The sequence below is a fragment of the Erithacus rubecula genome (assembly GCF_903797595.1).
Source record: "Erithacus rubecula genome assembly, chromosome: 4".
In the NCBI taxonomy this organism is placed as follows: domain Eukaryota; kingdom Metazoa; phylum Chordata; class Aves; order Passeriformes; family Muscicapidae; genus Erithacus; species Erithacus rubecula.
This window is the reverse complement of record NC_136686.1, coordinates 6337949-6358179: the sequence shown is the minus strand read 5'-3', so window position 1 is coordinate 6358179 and position 20231 is coordinate 6337949. Positions and strand designations below refer to the sequence as shown.

The window sequence follows — 20231 nt, the reverse complement described above, 5'->3', positions numbered from 1 at the left end:
ATAATTAGAAATCAGAAAGGCAGGAAAGGTTCTGTCAAGTGGAACTTCACTCACAGTAGATTTACTCAAATTTAGAGTGCACTTGCTGTTTTGACAGCAGAACTTTCTGCCACAGACAGAATAATAAAAATGACTCTTTGCATGCAGAACAGTGGTTCACTGGAGTTCTTCCTTAGCTAAAATATGACATTTGTCTGACACGGGCCTCATTAATAGCTTAAAACTTGACCTGAGCTTTTCAGGAAGTTTTTTGTTTTGCAAACTAATTAGGACAAGGTACCTTTTAGTCTAATACTTGTTTCCAAAAGTCTGTGAGTTGGGAAATAGGGCAGAAATTGAAGGGGGAAGCTTGCTTTGAAAATCCCTATTTTGATTAATTCTTATATCTTACATCTCTCTTCTAGGTCAAGAGAAGTTGGAGATCTTTCTGTCCATTATTAATGGTCATGTTACAGTACCTAGGGTCATATATATATTCTCTTTTTTCACAGCTGACATGTGGTCTACTGATCAGAGAAGAGGGTTAGAAAGAATCCCTTATAAAGCCTACCCCTGGCTTTCCCAGTGCACTCATCTCTAGGTGCAGGTCAAATCTTCAGCTCTGTTGGAATCCATCAGAAAAACTGCTGGCTGGGGAAAGGAACTTTGAGAACCAGACCTTTGTTTGCCTCTGCACCCCTGGTTCCATCAGTATATCAGTTTAATTTCCAGCAGCATGAATCTCTTTTATACTGTCTTTGTCCTGGATTCTCCTGTTTTGTGCATATATTTATTTATCTTCCTAGGGACACTGCACAATCTGTTAAAGAAAAGTTTGGAAGGAAACTCTACAATGCCTTGCTGAGGTGAGTGAATAAGTTGCTTTGCTCTGCCTTGCAGACCCTCATGTTCATGTGGCTTTACTTGTGCTGTTTCTGTGCTTCTGCTCTTTGTGTAAGGAATTTTGACATCCATAGGAGGGCATGGTAGAAAGATATGGGACCATAAACAAACTACTGTTTAATAGGCAAATGACAGACAAAAAATAAAAAGGTATCAGTAGTTTGTGGTGGAAAGAGTTGTTAAGAGACACAGGGGATGTCTAAGTAATGCAAAGGTTTATCCACTGTCCAAAACAAGGTACTTCAGCTTAAAAAAGCAGCAGACACAAAGTAAAATGTGCTAGTGATTCAGTCATATAATTTCAGAAGACAGTTGGAAGTGAATGATCCAAAACATGGGTGAGATGGCTGGAACTTCAGTAAAAACAAGCTTTGTCCAAAAAAACAAAAGAATCCAATTATTTTCTTTTTTTTTTTTTTGAAAACTAATGGCAGATCAGCAAGTATATGGTAGAACACAATATAGGGAATATAGAAGAGCCATGAAAACAAAGGAAAGGTTCATGTTGATATCAGCAAACTTCAGATCAGACCTTGTAGGCCATTTCTTCATTTTCTTTACAAAAAGAACAATGAGTCATTTGGTAAATTGGTTGTGTGTTTCCTTTGCAGAGGAGAAATCCCAGACTTGAACAAGATTCTTGACCGAGATGACATAAGCATTATGAAAAGAGCCATCTTTTCAACTCAGGTCAGAAAATATTTATAACATATCAACATTCAACATTTATATTATTAATAGAATATTAATTAATGCATATTACAATATTAAAATACATAATATAATGTTATAAATCAATATATTATTATTAACATATGGCATTAATAATTTATTATAAATAATGAATGTGATGATGTAAAAGGATTGTGTATGGCATATAGCAATATATGTACATTGGGAAGATGTTTTCAGCAAATATACTTCTAATCACTAGCATTTAAAATCAGCTCTGATTGTTTTTAATGAGAGTATGACCCAAACTAATCTTTTGGGGAGTCCAGGGATACTCCTTCAGTCTTGGATACTCCTTCAGTCTCATGCATTCCCAGTTCTTTTATTCTGAACTATGTGTGAACTTTGAATTGTTCCTGAGCCTGGATTTTTCCAATTTTAGTAAATATGTGAAATCAAACTCTAAGAAGATACAACATTGACTAAAAACCTTCAAAAATAAATGCTGGGCCTTTCTAATAGTTAGTACAAATTAATTTTTTTGAGGTAAATTGAGCTTATTCACATCAGCGAGTAAAAATCTGCCACTGTCTTCCAGTAGCTTTAGGAAATGGCAACAGGACGGTTTGCCAAGAGTTTGTGTGATTTATGGATTGCCTTTTCTGTGTTCAGAGACACTCTCTGCCTCCAGTGACCACCCACAACATGATTGATGACAGCAACGACCCCATCCTGAACACCATCCGGCGCATTGGGCTGTTCAACAACCGCACCGACCGCGTCAAGGTGCGTGCTGGCCTGTCATTGCTCTGGGCATCCTCAGTCTGCATCCTTAGCATGGGGAGTGCAGTTAAATTCTTGATGGCTGGTATTATACTGCTAGAGTCCTTCTCTCTTCCTCCCTTTCCAGGAGTAACAGCTTGGCACTGCACAAGGTGCTGTTTAGCCATGCTAATTTTGATTTAGAAATGTGAGGTTAGGGAGTTGTTTGCATTGCTGTCTCCTGCACTGAATGAGGAGCTGCTACTCCTGAAATCAAGGAAGTGCCATGGGTCATTTGCATTCAGATAGAAAACTTGGACATAGATTCACTTGCTGAAAACTGGAGGTCCCAGGTTTGAGCACAGACATTCCTGGAGTATTGATTCATCTCTTAAGAGCAACACCCTGATACTCAGCTTTTGTTGTAAAAGATTAACCAGTGGTTTGATCCTGAGCAGAAAGAATTTCTGTTCATGCCATGCTCATGCCTGTATCATCTGTAGAAACTAAATTTATGCAAAGAACTCCTTTCCTTACTTCCATGTTTACCTTGTCAGACTACAGAAATGATCACCTCCTGCCTTCACAGTCTACCAAAGCTGTTTTTTCTGGCAATCTCTAGCATTATAACTATGACTATCTCAACATCTGTCTAGTCAAAGTTGAACCTAGTATTAAAAATTCTTCCTCTTTCAAACCTTTTCTTTAAAACCAGATCCAAGGTGTCTCTAACAATGACATATCACTTATTCTCAGTTTCTTTTTAAGCTATACCTGAGTAAGTATTTTCTTACACTTCCTACTTGCTTCTTCTTGACTTAACATGTGAGCATTAACTCCAATGAATTCCAGGATCATAATATGTTAATAATACATGAGATATAACAAAAGTAGGGGGAAGCATGCACTGTGTACAAAAGTGGTAAAAAATGCCTCAGAATGAACTGCTTGAAGGCATTACAGAGCAGATAAGATATAACACAGCAGACATCTCCTTCTGCTTCTCTGCAGAAGTCAAGTTTCTAAAAATCTGTCATTACCACTGAAAAATTACCTCCTGCATGAACAGGTTTAATAGTTAATGAGCTGAATAAATTTTTTTAAAAAATCTGTAAACTTCAAATTTAAAGTGATTTTGAGAGAAGCATAACATATCCAGGCAGACTCATCTGGCAAGTGAAAAATACCCTCAGCAATCACTGGGAATCACTGGGATCAACTAAGCTTGCAAAATGAGTTTACAACCCTTTTACTCTGGTTGAGTACATTCATGTGTTTGCTCAAGTGAGTAGCATGACAATCTTATTAGGAAGGGATAAAAGCATATCTTGGGCATGGAATAATAGCTGTGGGGAGATAAACCCAGAGCAGTTTAAACCATGCACACAGGCAGGATGTGTTATAGTGTGAGAAGTGGGGTAGATAACAGATGGGTGGTCAAAGGAGGTGTTGGCCAGGGTGAGTAAGTTGCCTAAGCTTATTGATAATTGAAATATATCAATAATGGTTTTCTTCCACCTCTAACAAAAGTCTTGAATATCCAGGTGATCCTGCATCCAGAGTTTCTTTCTTCAACGAGTCCCTTGCTGCCCTTGGACTATGAGGAGTTTGTTAGAGGCTGCCACCTTGGTGTATTCCCATCTTACTATGAGCCCTGGGGCTACACTCCAGGTAGGAATTCTGTACCCTTAACTAGTGTAGACAAATGAGCACTCTTCATTGATGCAGCCAGTTCCTTCTGGAGTGCTGAAAAAACTCTTTAGGCTCTGTTTCCTCTGCCATGCGAAGGTCTTACTGCTGGCAAAATTGTCCCTGCACTGGACTCTTTCCCTTACTAATGTGTAATCTTTTGATTTTTCTATGGCTTTAGAAAAGGAAATTAGTTTTAAAACTTATTCTTGGTTGAAGGATTTTAAAAGAAGGTGTGCAGAAATGTAAATATTCAAAAAAGCAGGGCAAGAATTCTGATGCTGGCAGCTGGCAATTCAGTGGATTTAATTCAACATAACAAGTTTGAGAGAATTATGTAATACTCTAGCTAAGTTATTAAACAGAAATATATACAGTGATAGTGAATCTCATTGAATTAACTGGAAATTTCTTAAAATGCAGAGAACATATAGATTCTGACTTAAAATATTTTCTTTGTCAATACACATTTAAGTCTCCCATAAACATGGAGTGCTTTTTTAATGGTATATTTATAGCTATTTTATAGACACCAGTTTTATTATCATATGAATAAGGCCATGTAGATGTCTTTTGTAAGACTAGAGTCTGCATGGTGGTTTAGGTTAGGCTTTGGCCCCGTGGCAAAAACTCTTTAAGGAGGGTAAGCAGTTGTCCTTACTCGTGGCTGTGACAGGAAAACTATAAAAAAAATGCATACATTTTCTTATTTTATAAAAATAGTTCCACATCTACTGTAAATGTATTCCTCACTTAATGATGGGGTTTGTTGTTTTGGGGTGGGCTTTTAATTTTGTTTTGTTGGTTTTTTTTTCTTGCTGTAGAGATCTGTTGGCAAACCATCAAAATCTAAAGTTTGATATGCTTCTGCTCCAAAGAGATTGTAAAATTTTGTAAAGAGTTGTGAACAACTAATGAGCATAGGTGTACATTAGGCTTCAAATAGTTCTGATCATATATTGGGGATCTCTGATTCAAAACTGCACTCCCAGAAAGTTTTCAGTTTAGCTGCTCTGAAACTCAAACATATGTTTGCAAACACAGGGAGAATTTTGAGTTTAAAACTTCTTTTTATTTTTTTCCCCCATAATCCACAACAAAACACTATTATAGTTTTCACTTGGCATTTTCAGAGCAGCTTTACTATTATGGGACTTTCTGTCTTCCTATTTTGTATTTTTTTCTCTTAAGGTGAAAGCAATGCACTTGTATTGCCCTGAAACCCTTTTTCTTTCTGTTTCCCTGTTTCTTTCTGCAGCTGAGTGTACTGTGATGGGCATTCCCAGTGTAACCACAAACCTCTCTGGATTTGGGTGTTTCATGCAGGAACATGTTGCTGACCCAGAAGCTTACGGTAAAAGCTTTAACAGCATATCAAATATCACACCTGAGTTAGAAGCAAAAGGCAGAGCAGCCATGCTGTTACTCCTTAAATTCGTGTTTCTCTAGGACAAAGGAGTTCATTGGGGGAATATATTCGGGGCTCTGAATATCTTTTTAAATTAGACAAGTGACTTCAGCTTTCATATTTATCCAAACCCTTTCCAGGTTAATTTTTTTTGTCTCCCTTTACCCTTTTGTCTGCTGTATCCTTCCAAATTAATCACTGCTCATATCAGTCTAGAGTCTCCCAGCACTTCCCTTTAGTGCCTCTGGTTGCATTAGAACACTCTGAGCCTTCCAAAGAAGCAGGGAAAGTCTGCTTCTCATAATAGTCTGGGACTTTGAGACCAGTGACATGACCCTTCTCGGGGAAAAAAAAAAAAAAAAAAAAAAAAAAGAGACATGGAAATACAAGGAATCTGCTTCAAATAATGATGTGCTCAGGAAAGTTCATGACTGCAGTGCCAATGCCTGGTATGTCAGGACAATTCTGCCTTTTGAGTTGTCCTCTGCCTCAGTAGAGCCTCATTTTAGTGTTGATTGTCACTGTTTTCAACTTGTGCAGTTGTCACTAAAATCTGTGGCCTCCCTGGGGTACAGAGCAAGGCACAGCCCTCCCTGTCCTTTCCTCCTTGCTTAGCCAGGGATAACTGGATGCCCCATCTCTGGAAGTGTCCAGGACCAGGCTGAACAATGTAGAGGCAAAGCTTACCTCTGCCCTTTCTGTGCCAGAATTGTCTGTTGAATGATGTATGTGAGTTAGCTGTCTCTATGGAAACACTTGTATTTCTACAGAAAACACAGCCTCTCTCCTACAGCCTGATTCCAGCCATCCATACTTGTGAATTATACAGCAAGCTAGGAAAACATTAGATTGATTATGTTTTCTTTGAGAAGTCATTATTTTAAAATTATGGGAGATAGAAATGATGTGTCTTTATCCAGAAACTCAAACCCTTTTGAACATACTTACACAGCAGCAACAGAGCCTCTGGGTTTTGAAGAATTTGCTGAATTTCAGCCTGAAAAGTAAAGAAAATTAAAATTTAAAAATAATTTGCATATTCCTCTGCACCTCTGTCACTGTTGGGGCAGACACGACATATGCATAGACACACCACATTTCAGAAGGCTAATATCCCATTTATTACAACAACATGCTGTCTTTTATACCCTCTACAAAGTTTACACTTTGTTCATTGGTTACAGTAGATCAACATAATGTTCATTGGTGTAAAACCATCTCCACTTCTGTTTTTCACAAAACTCTTCTAGAAATACTATTCCCAACTGCTGGTTTTGTTTCCTGCATATCTCCTTCTCTTCTTGGTCTCCAGGCAAATGGCCTTGATAAGATTCCTTTGAGAAATAAACCTTATTCATTAACCCTCTCTGGCTCACAGATCAGCTGTAAGGGTCTTTACACATCTCTCTAGTCCATCAGAATGGTAACAAATATTCCAGCTGTAGCTGCCTTTTAGCATTAAAAAGGACATGCTGCATGTAAAATCTTTAAGGCTACGTGACAGAATGTCCATTGGCAGTGTAGGAGGTCAGATCCCATCTCCAGTCCTGTGAGGTTAAGTGTGAGGTACCAAGGCACTAACTTCATTGGGTTGTTTTCTAAAATGAGCAAAGCAGCTAATAGTTGCTGAAAGATTATTGCAGAAGCACATCAGTCTCAAAAGGCACAGTCACAGACATCAAAGCTCATGCTAAGTTTTAGTTTAGAGTCCCAAGTAGAAGCAGAAGCTGCTCCCTGAGATCCTGGTGGGGCTGATGATGCTGCAGCAGCTCCTATCTTCTTCTTCAGTGTTGAAGTTGATGGTAAGCAAAAAGAAAAGCAATGGCAGGAAGAGCAGAAAATATGATGGCAAAAAGCACCAACTTTCCCAATAAATACTCTTGTATAGAATCTTCCCAACAAGCTAAGACACAAACTTGGACCACCACCACTCCTTAACTTATTAGAATTCTAGTTTCTTAACAGCCATGCATACGACCTATCTTGTTCTATCTGAAAAATGTAAGCAATATTCTTACTATAGCTCTATTATGTCTAAGCAACTGTCTACAGCTATGGTCCTGGAGCCTCTACTGAAAACATCAGTGTGTTTTTCAACCTTCACTAGAACTTGCACTTCTACTTTAATATCTAAACCTTTTACTTACTAAAAGCATTGGAGCTCATACTTAAAACTTACTGACGGAGTGGGTTAGTATACTTCAAACCCCAACTAACTGACTCCAGCACAGTCCCACTAACCTTGGCCTTCTCATGTCCCTCAGGGATCTACATCGTGGACAGGCGGTTCCGCTCGCCGGACGAGTCGTGCAACCAGCTGACCCAGTTCCTGTACGGCTTCTGCCAGCAGAACCGGCGCCAGCGGATCATCCAGAGGAACCGCACCGAGCGCCTCTCCGACCTCCTGGACTGGAAGTACCTGGGCAGGGTGTGTGGCTGAGAGCCCCAAAATGCCAGGCTCACACCAGCACAGTGCTGCAGTGTGAAGACACAGCCCCCTGCTGACATTCCCCTCTCCAAGGGGCTGAAGGCACATTGCACTGGAATCCTTTCATGCTCCACGGCAGGGACAGACTGCATAGCTTAGGGCAGAATCCAGCTCTTTCTGGTGCTAAGCACAATGTGAAAATCTTGTGTTGCTGGTACAACCTACACCAAAGAGGATTTGTGCACCAAAGCTATCTGGACACTTTCAAAAAATCCTTCCTGTCCTGCATGAAATGTTGCTGTGCCCTGTGGCTCCTCAACACTCCTTAACTACCTCTGTGCTTTAAATGCAAAATACTGTTTTTAATTTGACACAGAGAGCACTACAGTACCATCTACTAAGAAGACAGTAGCAAAGTATTGTTCTCAAGCCTGCAGGACTAAAGAAAGGGAAGCACATATATGAGTTTTGTAACTATTTTGGATCTTTTCCTGTTCTAATACCTGTGTAAGAACATTAGTATTTATATGGTTCCCAAAACTGCATAAGATATAACAAGATATTTTTTTCTGTGCATGTGCTTCAAACTCAGGAATACAGTGGATCTAAAAATATTTTTGTCAAATTCTTAGATACCAAGCATCAGTGAAATCATAAATGTTACTTCTCTGTCAGTGTTACAGATGCTTCTGTGCAGTTCAAAGTGACTTTGAATGAGTCTAAAACTTATGTGTAATACATATGCATAGTTTAAGATGTAAATTTTCCTCGTTAAAAAATCCCCAGTTCTTTTCTGAGGGATAAAGAATACCTGTCACTCGATAGGAACTGCACTGACCAAGGCAAATCCTAGTTTCCATCCTAATACATCTTATAGGCACCTTATTCAGCTTCTGTTCCAGACTTCTTTGGTGGGAATCTGTCCTTAATTGTTCATCACTTCACAGTACAAGCAGTGATACCAGCTGGATTCTGCTTATCTGAAAACACATTTAGCCTTTGTTCAGCACTGTCTTTTAGAATATACTCACTTTATGTTCCTTTTCCCTCCTTGCTTAAATCTATCCAGTATTTCTATGACTTGTAATGGCTTCTCTGTTTTGTTGCAGTACTACATGCATGCCAGACACTTGGCCCTCAGCAGAACATTCCCAGATAAATTTGAGATGGAACGAAGTGCTCCACCAAAGGTAAAGTCTGCTGTTGGAGATGAGTTAATTTTAACTGCTTTACAAGGAGAAAGAGGAAGAGTGTGAGGGAGAAGAGAGTTAGCAAGCTTGTGTTTAACTAAAGGGAAGTAGGAGTTCCTAATTAAAAGCTTAACAGGTTATAGACCCAGTCTCCAGTCAGGAGTGTGGTATTTTGGTCTGGAACAGAGTCAACTTTTCTCACAGCAGCTGGGCTGTGTTTTGGATTTGTGCTGGAAGCAGTGCTGATAATACAGGGACGGTTTAGTTCTTGCTGAGGAGGGCCTGCAAAGAGCAAAGAACTTTTCTGCTCCTCACCCACCTGACCAGTGAGGGGCTGGGGGTGCACAGGGAGGAGACACAGCCGGGACAGCTGACCCTAACTGGCCAAGGGGACATTGCAGACCTTGTGGCATCATGCTCAGTGTATAAAGCTGTGGGAAGAAGGAAGAAAGAGGGGTGTTCAGAATGCTGATGTTTGTCTTTTCAAGTAAAAGTTATCTGTGATGGGACCCTGCTCTTCTGGGGATGGCTGAACACCTGCTTGCCCATGGGGATGAATTCCTGGATTTCTTTGCTTGTGTGCACAGCTTTTGCTTTCCCTACTGAACTGCCTTAATCTAACCCATGAGCTTTCCCACCTTCCCCTTTTTTATTCTCTCCTCAACCCCTCCAGGGGGGAACAAGCTGAGGCTGTGTGGGGCTGAGTTTCTGACTGGGGTTAAACCACAACCTACAGGTATCAGATCCAAACACAGGGGTTACCAGGTGTGACACAGGAATCATCTTCAGATGATTTAGACTGAGCTGGATGGGACTATGCCACTTTGGACCAGCTGAGGAACTAACCCTTGAAATTCCTCTTGGAAGAATGGCAGCTTCTAATTTTTGCTTCTGCTAAATGCCATGGAGATGTTCTGCACTAACCAAATAGAGGGAAAGGTTGTTCTAGGGAAAGCAAGGCAAAGTATTGCCTTCATCTAAAACATGGTGTGTTGGTTGGAGCTGCAAGGGGTCACTCCAAAGGCACATCTTCAAACAGCTCTTGCCTAGTCCACATCAGTGCCAATTTGAGAAGAGAGGCTGCTCAGGTTTTTACTTGAAACCAAACCTCCAAATAGCAATTCTGGTTTTTAGTAAGGAGAGAGGAGGTTCAAACCAAAAACCCCTCGCTGGGTTCTGGTTTTGCAGATGCTGACATTATAACTAGAAAACTGTTTTGAATGTACAGATTGAAGCCTGAATTTCAGCAAGCATATTCTGACTACAGAGTACAGGAGGATTTTGTGTTGTGCTGATTGTTTTAAGGCTCAGTAAAGATAGCCATGTTTTTCAAAAAGCAGTGCTGGAAGGGCAGGATGTTTTTGTAGCATCTGTAAACATCTGTCATACAGGTGTGTGCTTACTGGCAGAGGAGGACTGAGAGGATCTGAGCTGAGGGATTAATCTGAAGTGATGATAGCTGTGTAAAACCCCTGGAGGGGTTCAGTTAACACATTCCACTTGCTTGTGTGTCTGGCAGACGGAAGGGTTCAGGTACCCCAGGCCTTCCTCAGTGCCGCCATCACCCTCTGCCTCCCAGCATTCCAGCCCCCACCACAGCGAGGCCGAGGACGAGGATGAGGATGAGAGGTACGACGAGGAGGAGGAGGCTGAAAGGGACAGGCAGAACATCAAGTCCCCCTTTTCCATTGGAGCCTTGCCACAGGGGAAGAAGAAGCAGCACGGAGAATACAGGAACTGAGCTCGTGGTCTCGCCCTGGCACTGCTCCCCATGCACTCGACAGTTCCTCCTGTAGGCTTGGCAGGCTTTGTGTTAAGGACAGTGTGCTGTAATTAGGGGAACCTTAAATGTTACTTGAGCTACACTTCTGGGAATAATATTATTTCACCTTGAAAGTAGTTTAAATGACGATTTTTCTGTGCCCCTTTGAGGTAGAAGAGATTTTTCAGGCTTAATAAAACTAGAGAATGAGACAATCCCCTCAGGAGCTTATACAAACTGCAGATCATACCTTTGTCTGTGGAATCATCTGTATTAATCAGTCTAGACAAATAGCTACACTTTGGATATCCCAAATGAATTCCTACTTCATTTATGTTTCCCCTTTTCTCCTCCTAAATTAACATGAACTTTAAACCAGAGCTCAAAAAATTAAAGAAAAAAAGTGTTACACTGGAGAAATTTGGAAGAGTTAAAAAAGATACACTGAAAAAAATGGTCTTTCTTTTTCCTGATGCTGTTTATTGTAAGCTTGCATAATTTAAACCACTTTCTTTACAGCACACAGAAGTGTCTTGATCCAGTGGTAAGAAATACTTCCTGTGGAACAATATAATGTCTTATGCAGTGGGCATTTTAGAAACAAATGAAGTCATCTTTCTGAGGTCATTTAGACCCACAATAAACAGCAGACTGTTTATTTTCTGATTCTTCTGGTATGTCTCTTTTTTTTTGTTTGTTTTTCATCTTCTTGTAGATTCTAAGTTTGTTAATAAACTGGTTTGGGAGGAAATTAATGTAACTTGGCTAAAGTGAATGATAAAATTTCCTTCAGTAGCACCTTCCCCTGCAGACAAGAAACCACAGACCAATGTGACAACATTCAAGAATCAGTAATTTCCATTAGGCCATCCTCTATTTCACTTCTTCTAGAGGAGACCTAATCCTAATAAATAATGCTAAAAAAACATCCAGACATAATTTTGAAAAGCACCTGAGACTTCAAAGTTCTTGGGGAATAGCTGATCCTCACAACAAGAACTAAACATTTCATTTGCCTTACAGAAAGCTTTTAGAAGTATTTCAGGTCCTAGAGATGCAGAGAGTGCCTGAACATGCTCTTCAGAAGCATATCTTGACATGAAGATGTTAGGAAGGAGATCAATCTCTTGGTTTTCAAGTTTGTGCATCAAAAATTTCTCACGCTGCTCAAGAAAAGACATTTCCAGAACTTTATTCAGCCTGTCCTTCAGCAGGTAGGACAATGTAAGCTTTGGAGGTATTTACCTTTCCTGTCAACCCCACGGGGAGCCTAGATGTCCAACTTTGGATAGACTCCTATCTTTCAAATGTTTAACCAATGCTGGATGACATGGTTCTGACTATAGGCCATTTAGAATAAAAGTGACAGTGTGCCTATTTGTATTTTTGGCCACCTAAAATCAGTTTTAAAACTGGACTTTGATTCTTGAGCTGATTTGCATACTTGTAAGAATATTCTCAGAAGTCAGGTTCTGATTTTTATGATAAAAACTTACTTGGAATTAAAAGGAATCACTATTTCTTTATCTATTTAAAAGGCAATGAAACACTGTTTAATTTTTCATATAAAAGCAAAGATACTGTAAATATTTTCCTTCACACAGTTTACTACATGGCGAGCAACTGCATTTTGTGCTTCTTCCACAAAGTGCTCCCCATCAGAGCTCCCTTACAGAGTAAAAAGATGTAATGGCTGAGACTCCCAAAGAAAGAATATATCAAACAAATCAAGAAGTCTGTATTTATTGCTTGTATTTCAGAGCTCTGTTGTAGAGCAGGAAAGCTGTTGTGTTTCAGCCCACCCACATGCTTTGAGCACCCTCCTGGTGTTAAAAAGTGCCCACCTTTTGAGATGGGACTGATCTGAATTCTCAGATTCAGGTCCTGCAGTGGCCAAAGCAACCCCTGCCCCACGCCTTGGGCTCTTGTTAGTTCTGCATCAATTCCAGGATTAACCATTAGTGAGAAGGCAATTTATCTACAGCAAAACACTTCTGTATGTTGAATTTATAGCACTGGGGGAGTGGCTTCTCATTCAGCCACAGCAACAGATGGCCTGAATTAAATGCCACACATTCCCAACAGTTACTGGCACCTGACAAAATTGGTAGCAGCTATCTGTTACATAAGGGATTGTCTTCCAGATGGAAATTACTGGGGTTTCACAAACAGCTCACCAGCAAGGCAGGAGGTTTATTCTGTTTCATGGTATTTTTATTTAGTTATTTATTTATTTTAATAATTATTAATTATTATTGATTAATTATTAATTATTAATAATTAATCGTTATTATTTCTTGTTTATTTATTTATTTATTTATTTATTGTGAGGGATTGTTTAAGCTTGAGACCTTCAATCAGGAGCACACACAAAAATCAGTCAGCTGGGAATAGGGTGAGTGCAGTTTCTGTATCACTGTGACAGGCAGAGGCATATAAATAAATAAATACACTGATAAACCAAAGGATGTATAACCCCTTTTCACTTTTCTAGTGGAAGGTGTCCCAGCTCATGCCAGGGCATTTGGAATTGGATGATCTTTTAGGTCCCTTCCAAACTAGGCCATTCTAGAATTATGTTCTCTGATTTTATGCTTCTTTTTGTCTGAGCACTGACTGATGATTCTGTAAAACATGCTGGAAAATTATTTAGATGTGCCTGAGATATTCCAATTACGCTCAAAACAAAGGGCAACTACATTAATGAAAGGATTCTGGTGGATGCCACTGGTTTTGAGGTGAAGTTCATAATGAATGTGTTCTGTCATGCAACAAACACTGCCATTGGAAGAAATATTAGTGCTTAAAAATGAACTAAGCAGGACACTGATTTCACCAGTTTTGTTCCTGCATGAAGTGATACAGATTATAAACAATCAGTAAAGGTGCCTCTCACTCCTTGAAAGAAATGAATTCCTTTAGCTGTGCTTCTTTGTGTTGAGGAGATGCATCATAGTTAGTGTGAGTTAGAATTAATTAGCAGTGTTAGGAGAAAGATCAGGGGAATTTAACATTAGAAGATGAAGAGCATGATTAGGGTAGGTTAAAAAAATAAAACAGGTGCTTGGACACAGAAATCATGTGGCTATTGTTTAATTATATCAGAACTACAGAGGGCTTTCCAGTAAGATCACAGAACTATATAAATAATACAGCCTTATCTGCACAGAATGATAATTAACAGATTTATGCATAATTCCAGTTCTGCAACTCAGAGAGAAAGAAAAAAAAATGTACAATCACAATGTAGTTGTTAATGAGGCCCTGATAGTGCAAGACCTGTCCCCAAACTGCCTTTATGTGCTGGGACTTGCTCAGCAGGATTATTAAACACTGCTGAGTATTTCTGCAGGAGTTAACTGGGCAATAAATGCTGCTGCCTATTCTCTGTGCTGACTGATATCTGCCAAAAAAACCCCTCAGTCTACAGTCACAGATAGCTGGAATGTTTTTACACCTCATTGAATTTTTGGACCATCAGCAGCCTACAGGGCCACCAGTGAAGTGGTAATGGAACCTGTTTTTATCAGACTTTAAAAAGCTTGAATATTCAGCTGAGTGGAAGGTAGTAAAAGGTTTCCCAATGGCAATTGAAAAACTCTTTAATGAAGTGGTTGTCCAAAAAGACAGTTTTAATCATCTTTTCAGGTGAGATGGTGCCATGTATTTTGAATTTCAGGTGGGACACACATAATGCTCTAAAGAAAGCAGAAACTTTACAGATGCTTTCCTTATCTGAACTACTACCTTTTAATCCCTTTGCAAAAATTTTGCACTGTGAAAACACCTCTCCCTTTGGGAACTTCAGTGAGAATGGGTGAAACACACAAGTTATGCTTTCAGACTCAAAGCTGTACAAATGTTAAAGACATTTTAAATAATTTCACCAATTTGATAGATTGTCTGTCAAGTAGCCAGGGTGATCACTGTTTTCTTCTTCCACTGTAAGACAAGACACAATGGAGAGAAATAAGTTGTAGATAAAAGGAAGTTCAGCCAGCCAAAGTTTTCAGCTTTCAGATGTGCCTTAAACAGATTCAGTGCAGTGTGACTGCTCAGCTGAGAGAGGCAGCATCTCTGAAAACAATCATGTCTCCTCTCATTTTTAAATATGGGAATTTTTCTGTTTGCTGAAAAAGTACAAACCATGTCCAGAGGCAAAAATACAAACTGTGTCCAGAGGGGTAAGTTAGCACATGGCAAAAAAATTTGATGCTGAAGAAAATAATGGATTTGTTCTTCATTTGCACATTGCCTTAGACAAGTCTAGAAGCAGCAGATCTGAAACTGCATGGCTTACCCAGGTTTGACTGGTTATTTCCTACCAGAGTGATGGAAATATTATTCCACATTGTTTTTTTCAAACAAGGTGCCAGTTCTGCTTATCTCTCAGATATTTCACCCTTTTTTTTTCTCAGTTGCTGTCCATCTCCCCTGCTACAGCAAGAGCAGGCAGGAAAATACCACTAAAATTTGTAAAAATCCACCAGAGGATTTTGTGGGCATAAAAATGACACTTTCACTGATTTAACTTTAGAAGTGCTCATCTATTTTGTCCAAAGCACTATGCTCATTTTTGATTCTTTCCTTCTCCAAAATGCCACTGATTTTTTTTTTCCAGAGTTCTGCCAGATCAGGGAAAATAGGGCTAAGTACAGACCCCAGGTCCATTAATTAAAAAAAAAAAAAAAAAAAAAAAAAAAAAGTCTCTGGTTGCTGAAGAGGTGAGTGATTTTAAGGACAGAAGACATGGAGAACAAAGATTTAGGGTTTCAGCCTGGGGATGTGAAACCAACAGCTCCTCTCCTGGGGTTTTTAATGATTCTTTTAAACCTTTGCGCCAAATCCAGTGGAAGAATAAAATTTTCACAAGCAAACAATATTCTATAGAAAAAGTAACCCCAGCAAAGATTTGTGTTGGAAAATTCAATTTTAAAATAGCCATTCTCTTGAATCCAAATCAGTAAAACATCTGAAGAGAAAATTAAAAGCAGAATATACAAATATTTACCTGCTCTTATTATGTGGCTCATGTTGTAATCTGTGTAAATGTGCACTCCAATTCAGAGTGCTCTGTTGAACAGTATCTCAGTTCAAAACAGACCTTTTAGATTAATTGGCTAAATTTGTAGTAAATTAAATACTAAAAAAACACTTCTAAAAAAAAATTAAGACAAAAGGTGCATTTACCTTCTTGTGCTTTCTGTAAGGCAGTAAGGAATAGTGCAGCAGCTTCAGGAAGAGGTAAAGGATTTGTGTTATGGCTGCGTGTTTCTGGAATGAAAAAATCAGAGATGCATGGTTTGCTAGTGTCTTATGGCATTTCTTTACTTTGCTCTTTGCTTTTTAAATTATTTCTGTAACTAGACACTCAAAGATTAGAAAATACTCTCCTTCACTCTATGACATGTCAGCCTGATAATTAGCACAAGAGAGATTAGCAATCTTTTTTAAAGGGAGGTTATTTCAAAGTCCCTCAGAAGGTAGAAGGAACATTTTCCTTTTTTGGAAGTTCCTAACTTTTTTTACAACATTCTGTTCCCTCCAGAAACATTGCCTAGTGTAAATTGATGTTGTCTGCCTCTGTTATTTGTCACTTCAGCACAATTAATAGCTTGATCTGATTTTTTTTTCCTGTGCAAAAAGCAAGTCAAAAGCACTGATGAAAATCCCACCTAGCAACCAGGTCAGTCTGGAAATTATGTAAATGAAATCACACAGGTGCACCAGAAAGCAAAGTCACTCTTTGTCATGTGCTGGTTGGAATGAAGGGACTGAAAAAAAAAGGGGGGTTAGTTGTTTCCTTGGCTGTGATCCCAGGTAAACAAATCCCTCCCATTTCCAGGGATTTCTCCCATAGCTGGGGAAGGTGGATGGGCTGCACAGCCCTGTGAGGATGGACTCACCAAGCTGCACTCTGCCATACAGGTCCTTCCTCTGGCTCTCATCTGCGATGAAGCGACGTCCCTCTACAAAAGCAAACCCCACATTTGTTGTAATTCCTACTTCATAATCCCTAAAGGACTCTCTTCAATTTTGTATATGGTCAAGAGGCTTCACTCTCTTTGCTGGACTACAAAGTATTGTCTTTAAAAGTGTATTTCTATTTAAAAACAAAAAAACCCAACCCAAATCCCAGACTAACAAAATAAAATCACATTGCTTCCTAAACATCAATAAGAATGATTAAAAGCACACTAGGGAAGTAACACGATGCATTATTCAGTTGGAAGAATTTTTTTAAAAGAACAAAAAGGGTCAAAATCTTCACTTTTATTTAGAAATAGCCGTATTAATGCCACTAGAACTTTCAGTTATATTTACAGCTGTTTGGAGCTTATATTTATTTTGTGTTGCAATTATTTATATTGTCTCTCTTTTGCATTTCTCTCAGGATTATGACCTTTTTTTTTTTTTTTTTCCCCTCTAATTTACTGGGAGCTTTTTTTCTTCCTCTCTTAATACCTGCCCTCCCAGATATCTTTTGATTTTAAATCAACAATTCAGAATTGAGTTTTTCATATTAATATATCTGTTAAATTTGATTATTTGGATCAAAGGACAAAATCTGTAAGCACAGAATCAGAAAATATTCTGAGTGGGAAGGACCCACCAGGACCATTGAGTCCAAGTTTGCAGTGAATGGCCAAAGGTGTGACCAGGACATAATTAGCACCATGCAATTAGCACATCCTCCCTGCAAGCCTCAAAACTTCTACCCCCACAGCATCCTCAGGATCTCCTGCTTGTGTGGAACCAAGGAATAATCCAGGGGTGGGGAAAATTATCTCCTCAAAAGGGAAAGAGCTCGGGACTTACGTGCACCCTTCAAATAGAGCATGGCCTGAGGAGTCCAGTTTCTCCTTTGGAAATGAGCCTTTATGCCAAAAAAAAAAAAAATAAATAAAAAGAGGGAAAAGAGACATGCCAACATTCCATGCCATTGCTAATTAGTGCAAATACTTAATGGCACCAAGCTCTGAGCTTCATGAGCTCCAGCCTGAGCTCACCTGAGGGGCACTCCAGGAGAAGGTGATGAAGGATGCTGCCAGGAGCAGGGCCAGGGCAGATGCTGTGAGTTTATGCAGCCCCTGTGCACAACAGAGAAGCACAAGGTGCTGGAAACACCTTTCACAATTGCACATCCTCCCAACTTCACATCTAAACGTGAGAGTGTTCCCAGCTGCTGCCTTGTCCCTGTCTTGATGCCAAACCTCATCTTGCTTAGGGGGTGTTTCAGTGTGTGCTGATCTGATCAGAGGATTAATGTTAAACAGAATTTTATTCTTTTTACTCAAACCCATTCCATCCTGGTGAGAACTGCCATCAAGGCAAGCACCTTTTATGCTCCTATTTACATCAGATCCTCCAGAAATGAGAATAATGTACAAACAAATGGGCAAAGATGGTATAAAATCTACCTTGAACTGTAGACAACAAGCAAATGTAGGGGGCTTGTCATTCCAAACAAACCAACCAACTAACCAACCAACCAACCAAGAGACAAAATATCTACTTCTTCAGGTTAAAAAAAGTAAAAAATGTTTTAAATTTAGCATCCTATCAATATCAACCATGATTAACACTAGTCACAAGACAGGTTTTTTCGATTCTTGGAGTTAGTTCACTGATGCAGCACATGCAAATGGAAGCACTGAGCATGAATCCTCTATGCACAAGTTGCACCTCTGCTGTTCACACTGACCATGTTGTTATTCATGTCTTGATAACAGTGATGGGCACCAGAGCATCTAACTTTATGTTTCACAGTGGTTCATTTCATGCTGGGTTTGAGAGGTTGTGCTATTGTTGTTTTTTTAAATGCAGCTGTTTAAAATACACATTATATATCTATGTGGATATTTCTTTCAGCTGACTTTTAAGGAAAATTTCTGAAGCCCCCCTGCAATTCCTAAATATTGCCCTCACATAAAAAAAAAATAAAATAAAAACCAAAACATTAATTGTGAAATAAATGTTTACTACAGACCAAAAAATTCTCACATACCTTCATACTTATTTTGGTGACAAACCTTCAGTCTTCTTTCCTCGGGATGATGTGTCACAAGATCTCCTTCCTGCATGTCCAGGGGCCCCTTTTTATATCTTTGGAGTGGAGGTGCCCTCCCCTTCTGTGGTGGGGCAGAGGAGTCTGGAGGGATCTCTTGTCAGCCCTGTAGATGGGGAAGCAGAAGGTCTGATGACTCCTGAGGGAAACCTGCAGCCTTGCAGGAAGCCCTGATTGAAATGATTGAAAGATTGGAGATGCACCCCATTAACCAGGTGAACACATCCTGAATACATCAGCATCAGCCCTGTGTGCTTGCAATGCATCACCTTCCTGCTGGATGATCAATAATCACAGCCAGAGTGGTATTAATAAGGATGGTGAGAGTTTACTCAGGATAATCTACAATATAGCAGATTGGTATCCATTGTGGGAGCTGGAAGAGCTGCTAAGTTACTCACCAGCATCAAGAAAAAAGTGATTTACTCAGTGTCACTAACTTGAGGTTATCTCTTGCATGTATTTAGAAGATGTAGGTTATGGTTTGATTCTCTAATGATCTTTTGCATCTAGTTTTCTTACACACAAGTAAAAGTACAAAGCTCAACAACAAAAAAAGAACAAAAATACCCAAAACCCCCTGAATTCCTAATAAATAAACCCTGAACTGAGAAACACTTTTCTGTCTCATGGATTGGCTGGAGTAAAAGTCTGGATCACGGGCTTGGATAGGTCAAACAGTGGAGCAGAAAAAGTCTCTCTTCCAAACCTGGCTGCATTCTGAGTCCCACTGGAATCCTTGTGGAGACTGGGACTTGTTTGAGGCTGCCTGCAGGGCAGCAGGGAGCTGAGCAGAGCAGATCAAAATCTGAACTGCCTTAGAGTGGGGGCAGGTGACCATCAGTTCAAGAACAAAAGCAGGATTTTGACAGCATCATCTTAAGTTAAATGGTTTTATTGCTGTACCATTAGATGCCTAAGAACCACCAGGGTGCCTAAAGGTCAGGAGTTTAGTTACAACCTGTAGCAAGAGACAGCTGACCTTGACCTTTCACATCAGGTGAAATGAACCCAATCTTAAACTGCATTTCCATAATGGTTTGGGGCTTTAGGATTTTTGGTGGATTTTTAAAAAGATTTTTATTTTTCCCTTAATTATCTGTGCCTTTGTGACTTGTGGCTCTAAATCTATTTATTTTTACTATAACAAGTGACTCCAAGTTGCTTCAGTTTTCAAACAAAAGTGTATTTCAGAACCATCTCCTTGGAAATGTGTAAGGAGACTGCATGCAGAATGAAGAACTCCAGGTTCGTCAATTCTGCTTCAGGGATCATAATTTAAAAGACTCAGCTTCTCCCTTCAAAGCTTTTTCTTGCTATGATTCTATGAGAAGGTGGCCATCTCAGCCTTCCTAGAAACCCAACCACTT

The 20231-nt window shown here is 39.5% G+C and overlaps 2 protein-coding genes across 3 annotated transcripts in view; one reads left to right on the top strand and one right to left on the bottom strand.

Annotated features, from left to right (window-relative positions):
- The window catches only part of GYS2 (glycogen synthase 2), a 41292-nt gene extending 29833 nt beyond the window's left edge, over window positions 1-11459 (top strand). For both annotated transcript variants that reach the window (XM_079303781.1, XM_079303782.1), the window contains 8 exons: window positions 786-845; window positions 1494-1572; window positions 2227-2340; window positions 3861-3987; window positions 5264-5359; window positions 7678-7841; window positions 8951-9031; window positions 10551-11459. In XM_079303781.1, the coding sequence (XP_079159907.1) occupies window positions 786-845; window positions 1494-1572; window positions 2227-2340; window positions 3861-3987; window positions 5264-5359; window positions 7678-7841; window positions 8951-9031; window positions 10551-10772 (943 nt within the window). In that variant the 3' untranslated portion in view covers window positions 10773-11459. The remainder of the gene's footprint in view (window positions 1-785; window positions 846-1493; window positions 1573-2226; window positions 2341-3860; window positions 3988-5263; window positions 5360-7677; window positions 7842-8950; window positions 9032-10550) is intronic.
- Window positions 11460-14676: 3217 nt separating this feature from the next.
- Window positions 14677-18807, bottom strand: SPX (spexin hormone; the record flags this gene model as incomplete). Its single annotated transcript, XM_079303096.1, has 6 exons — window positions 14677-14735; window positions 15984-16067; window positions 16700-16762; window positions 17613-17670; window positions 17804-17884; window positions 18802-18807. 6 exons carry the CDS (start codon window positions 18805-18807, stop codon window positions 14677-14679), a joined length of 351 nt encoding a protein of 116 aa, XP_079159222.1.
- Between the last annotated feature and the right edge of the window lie 1424 nt (window positions 18808-20231).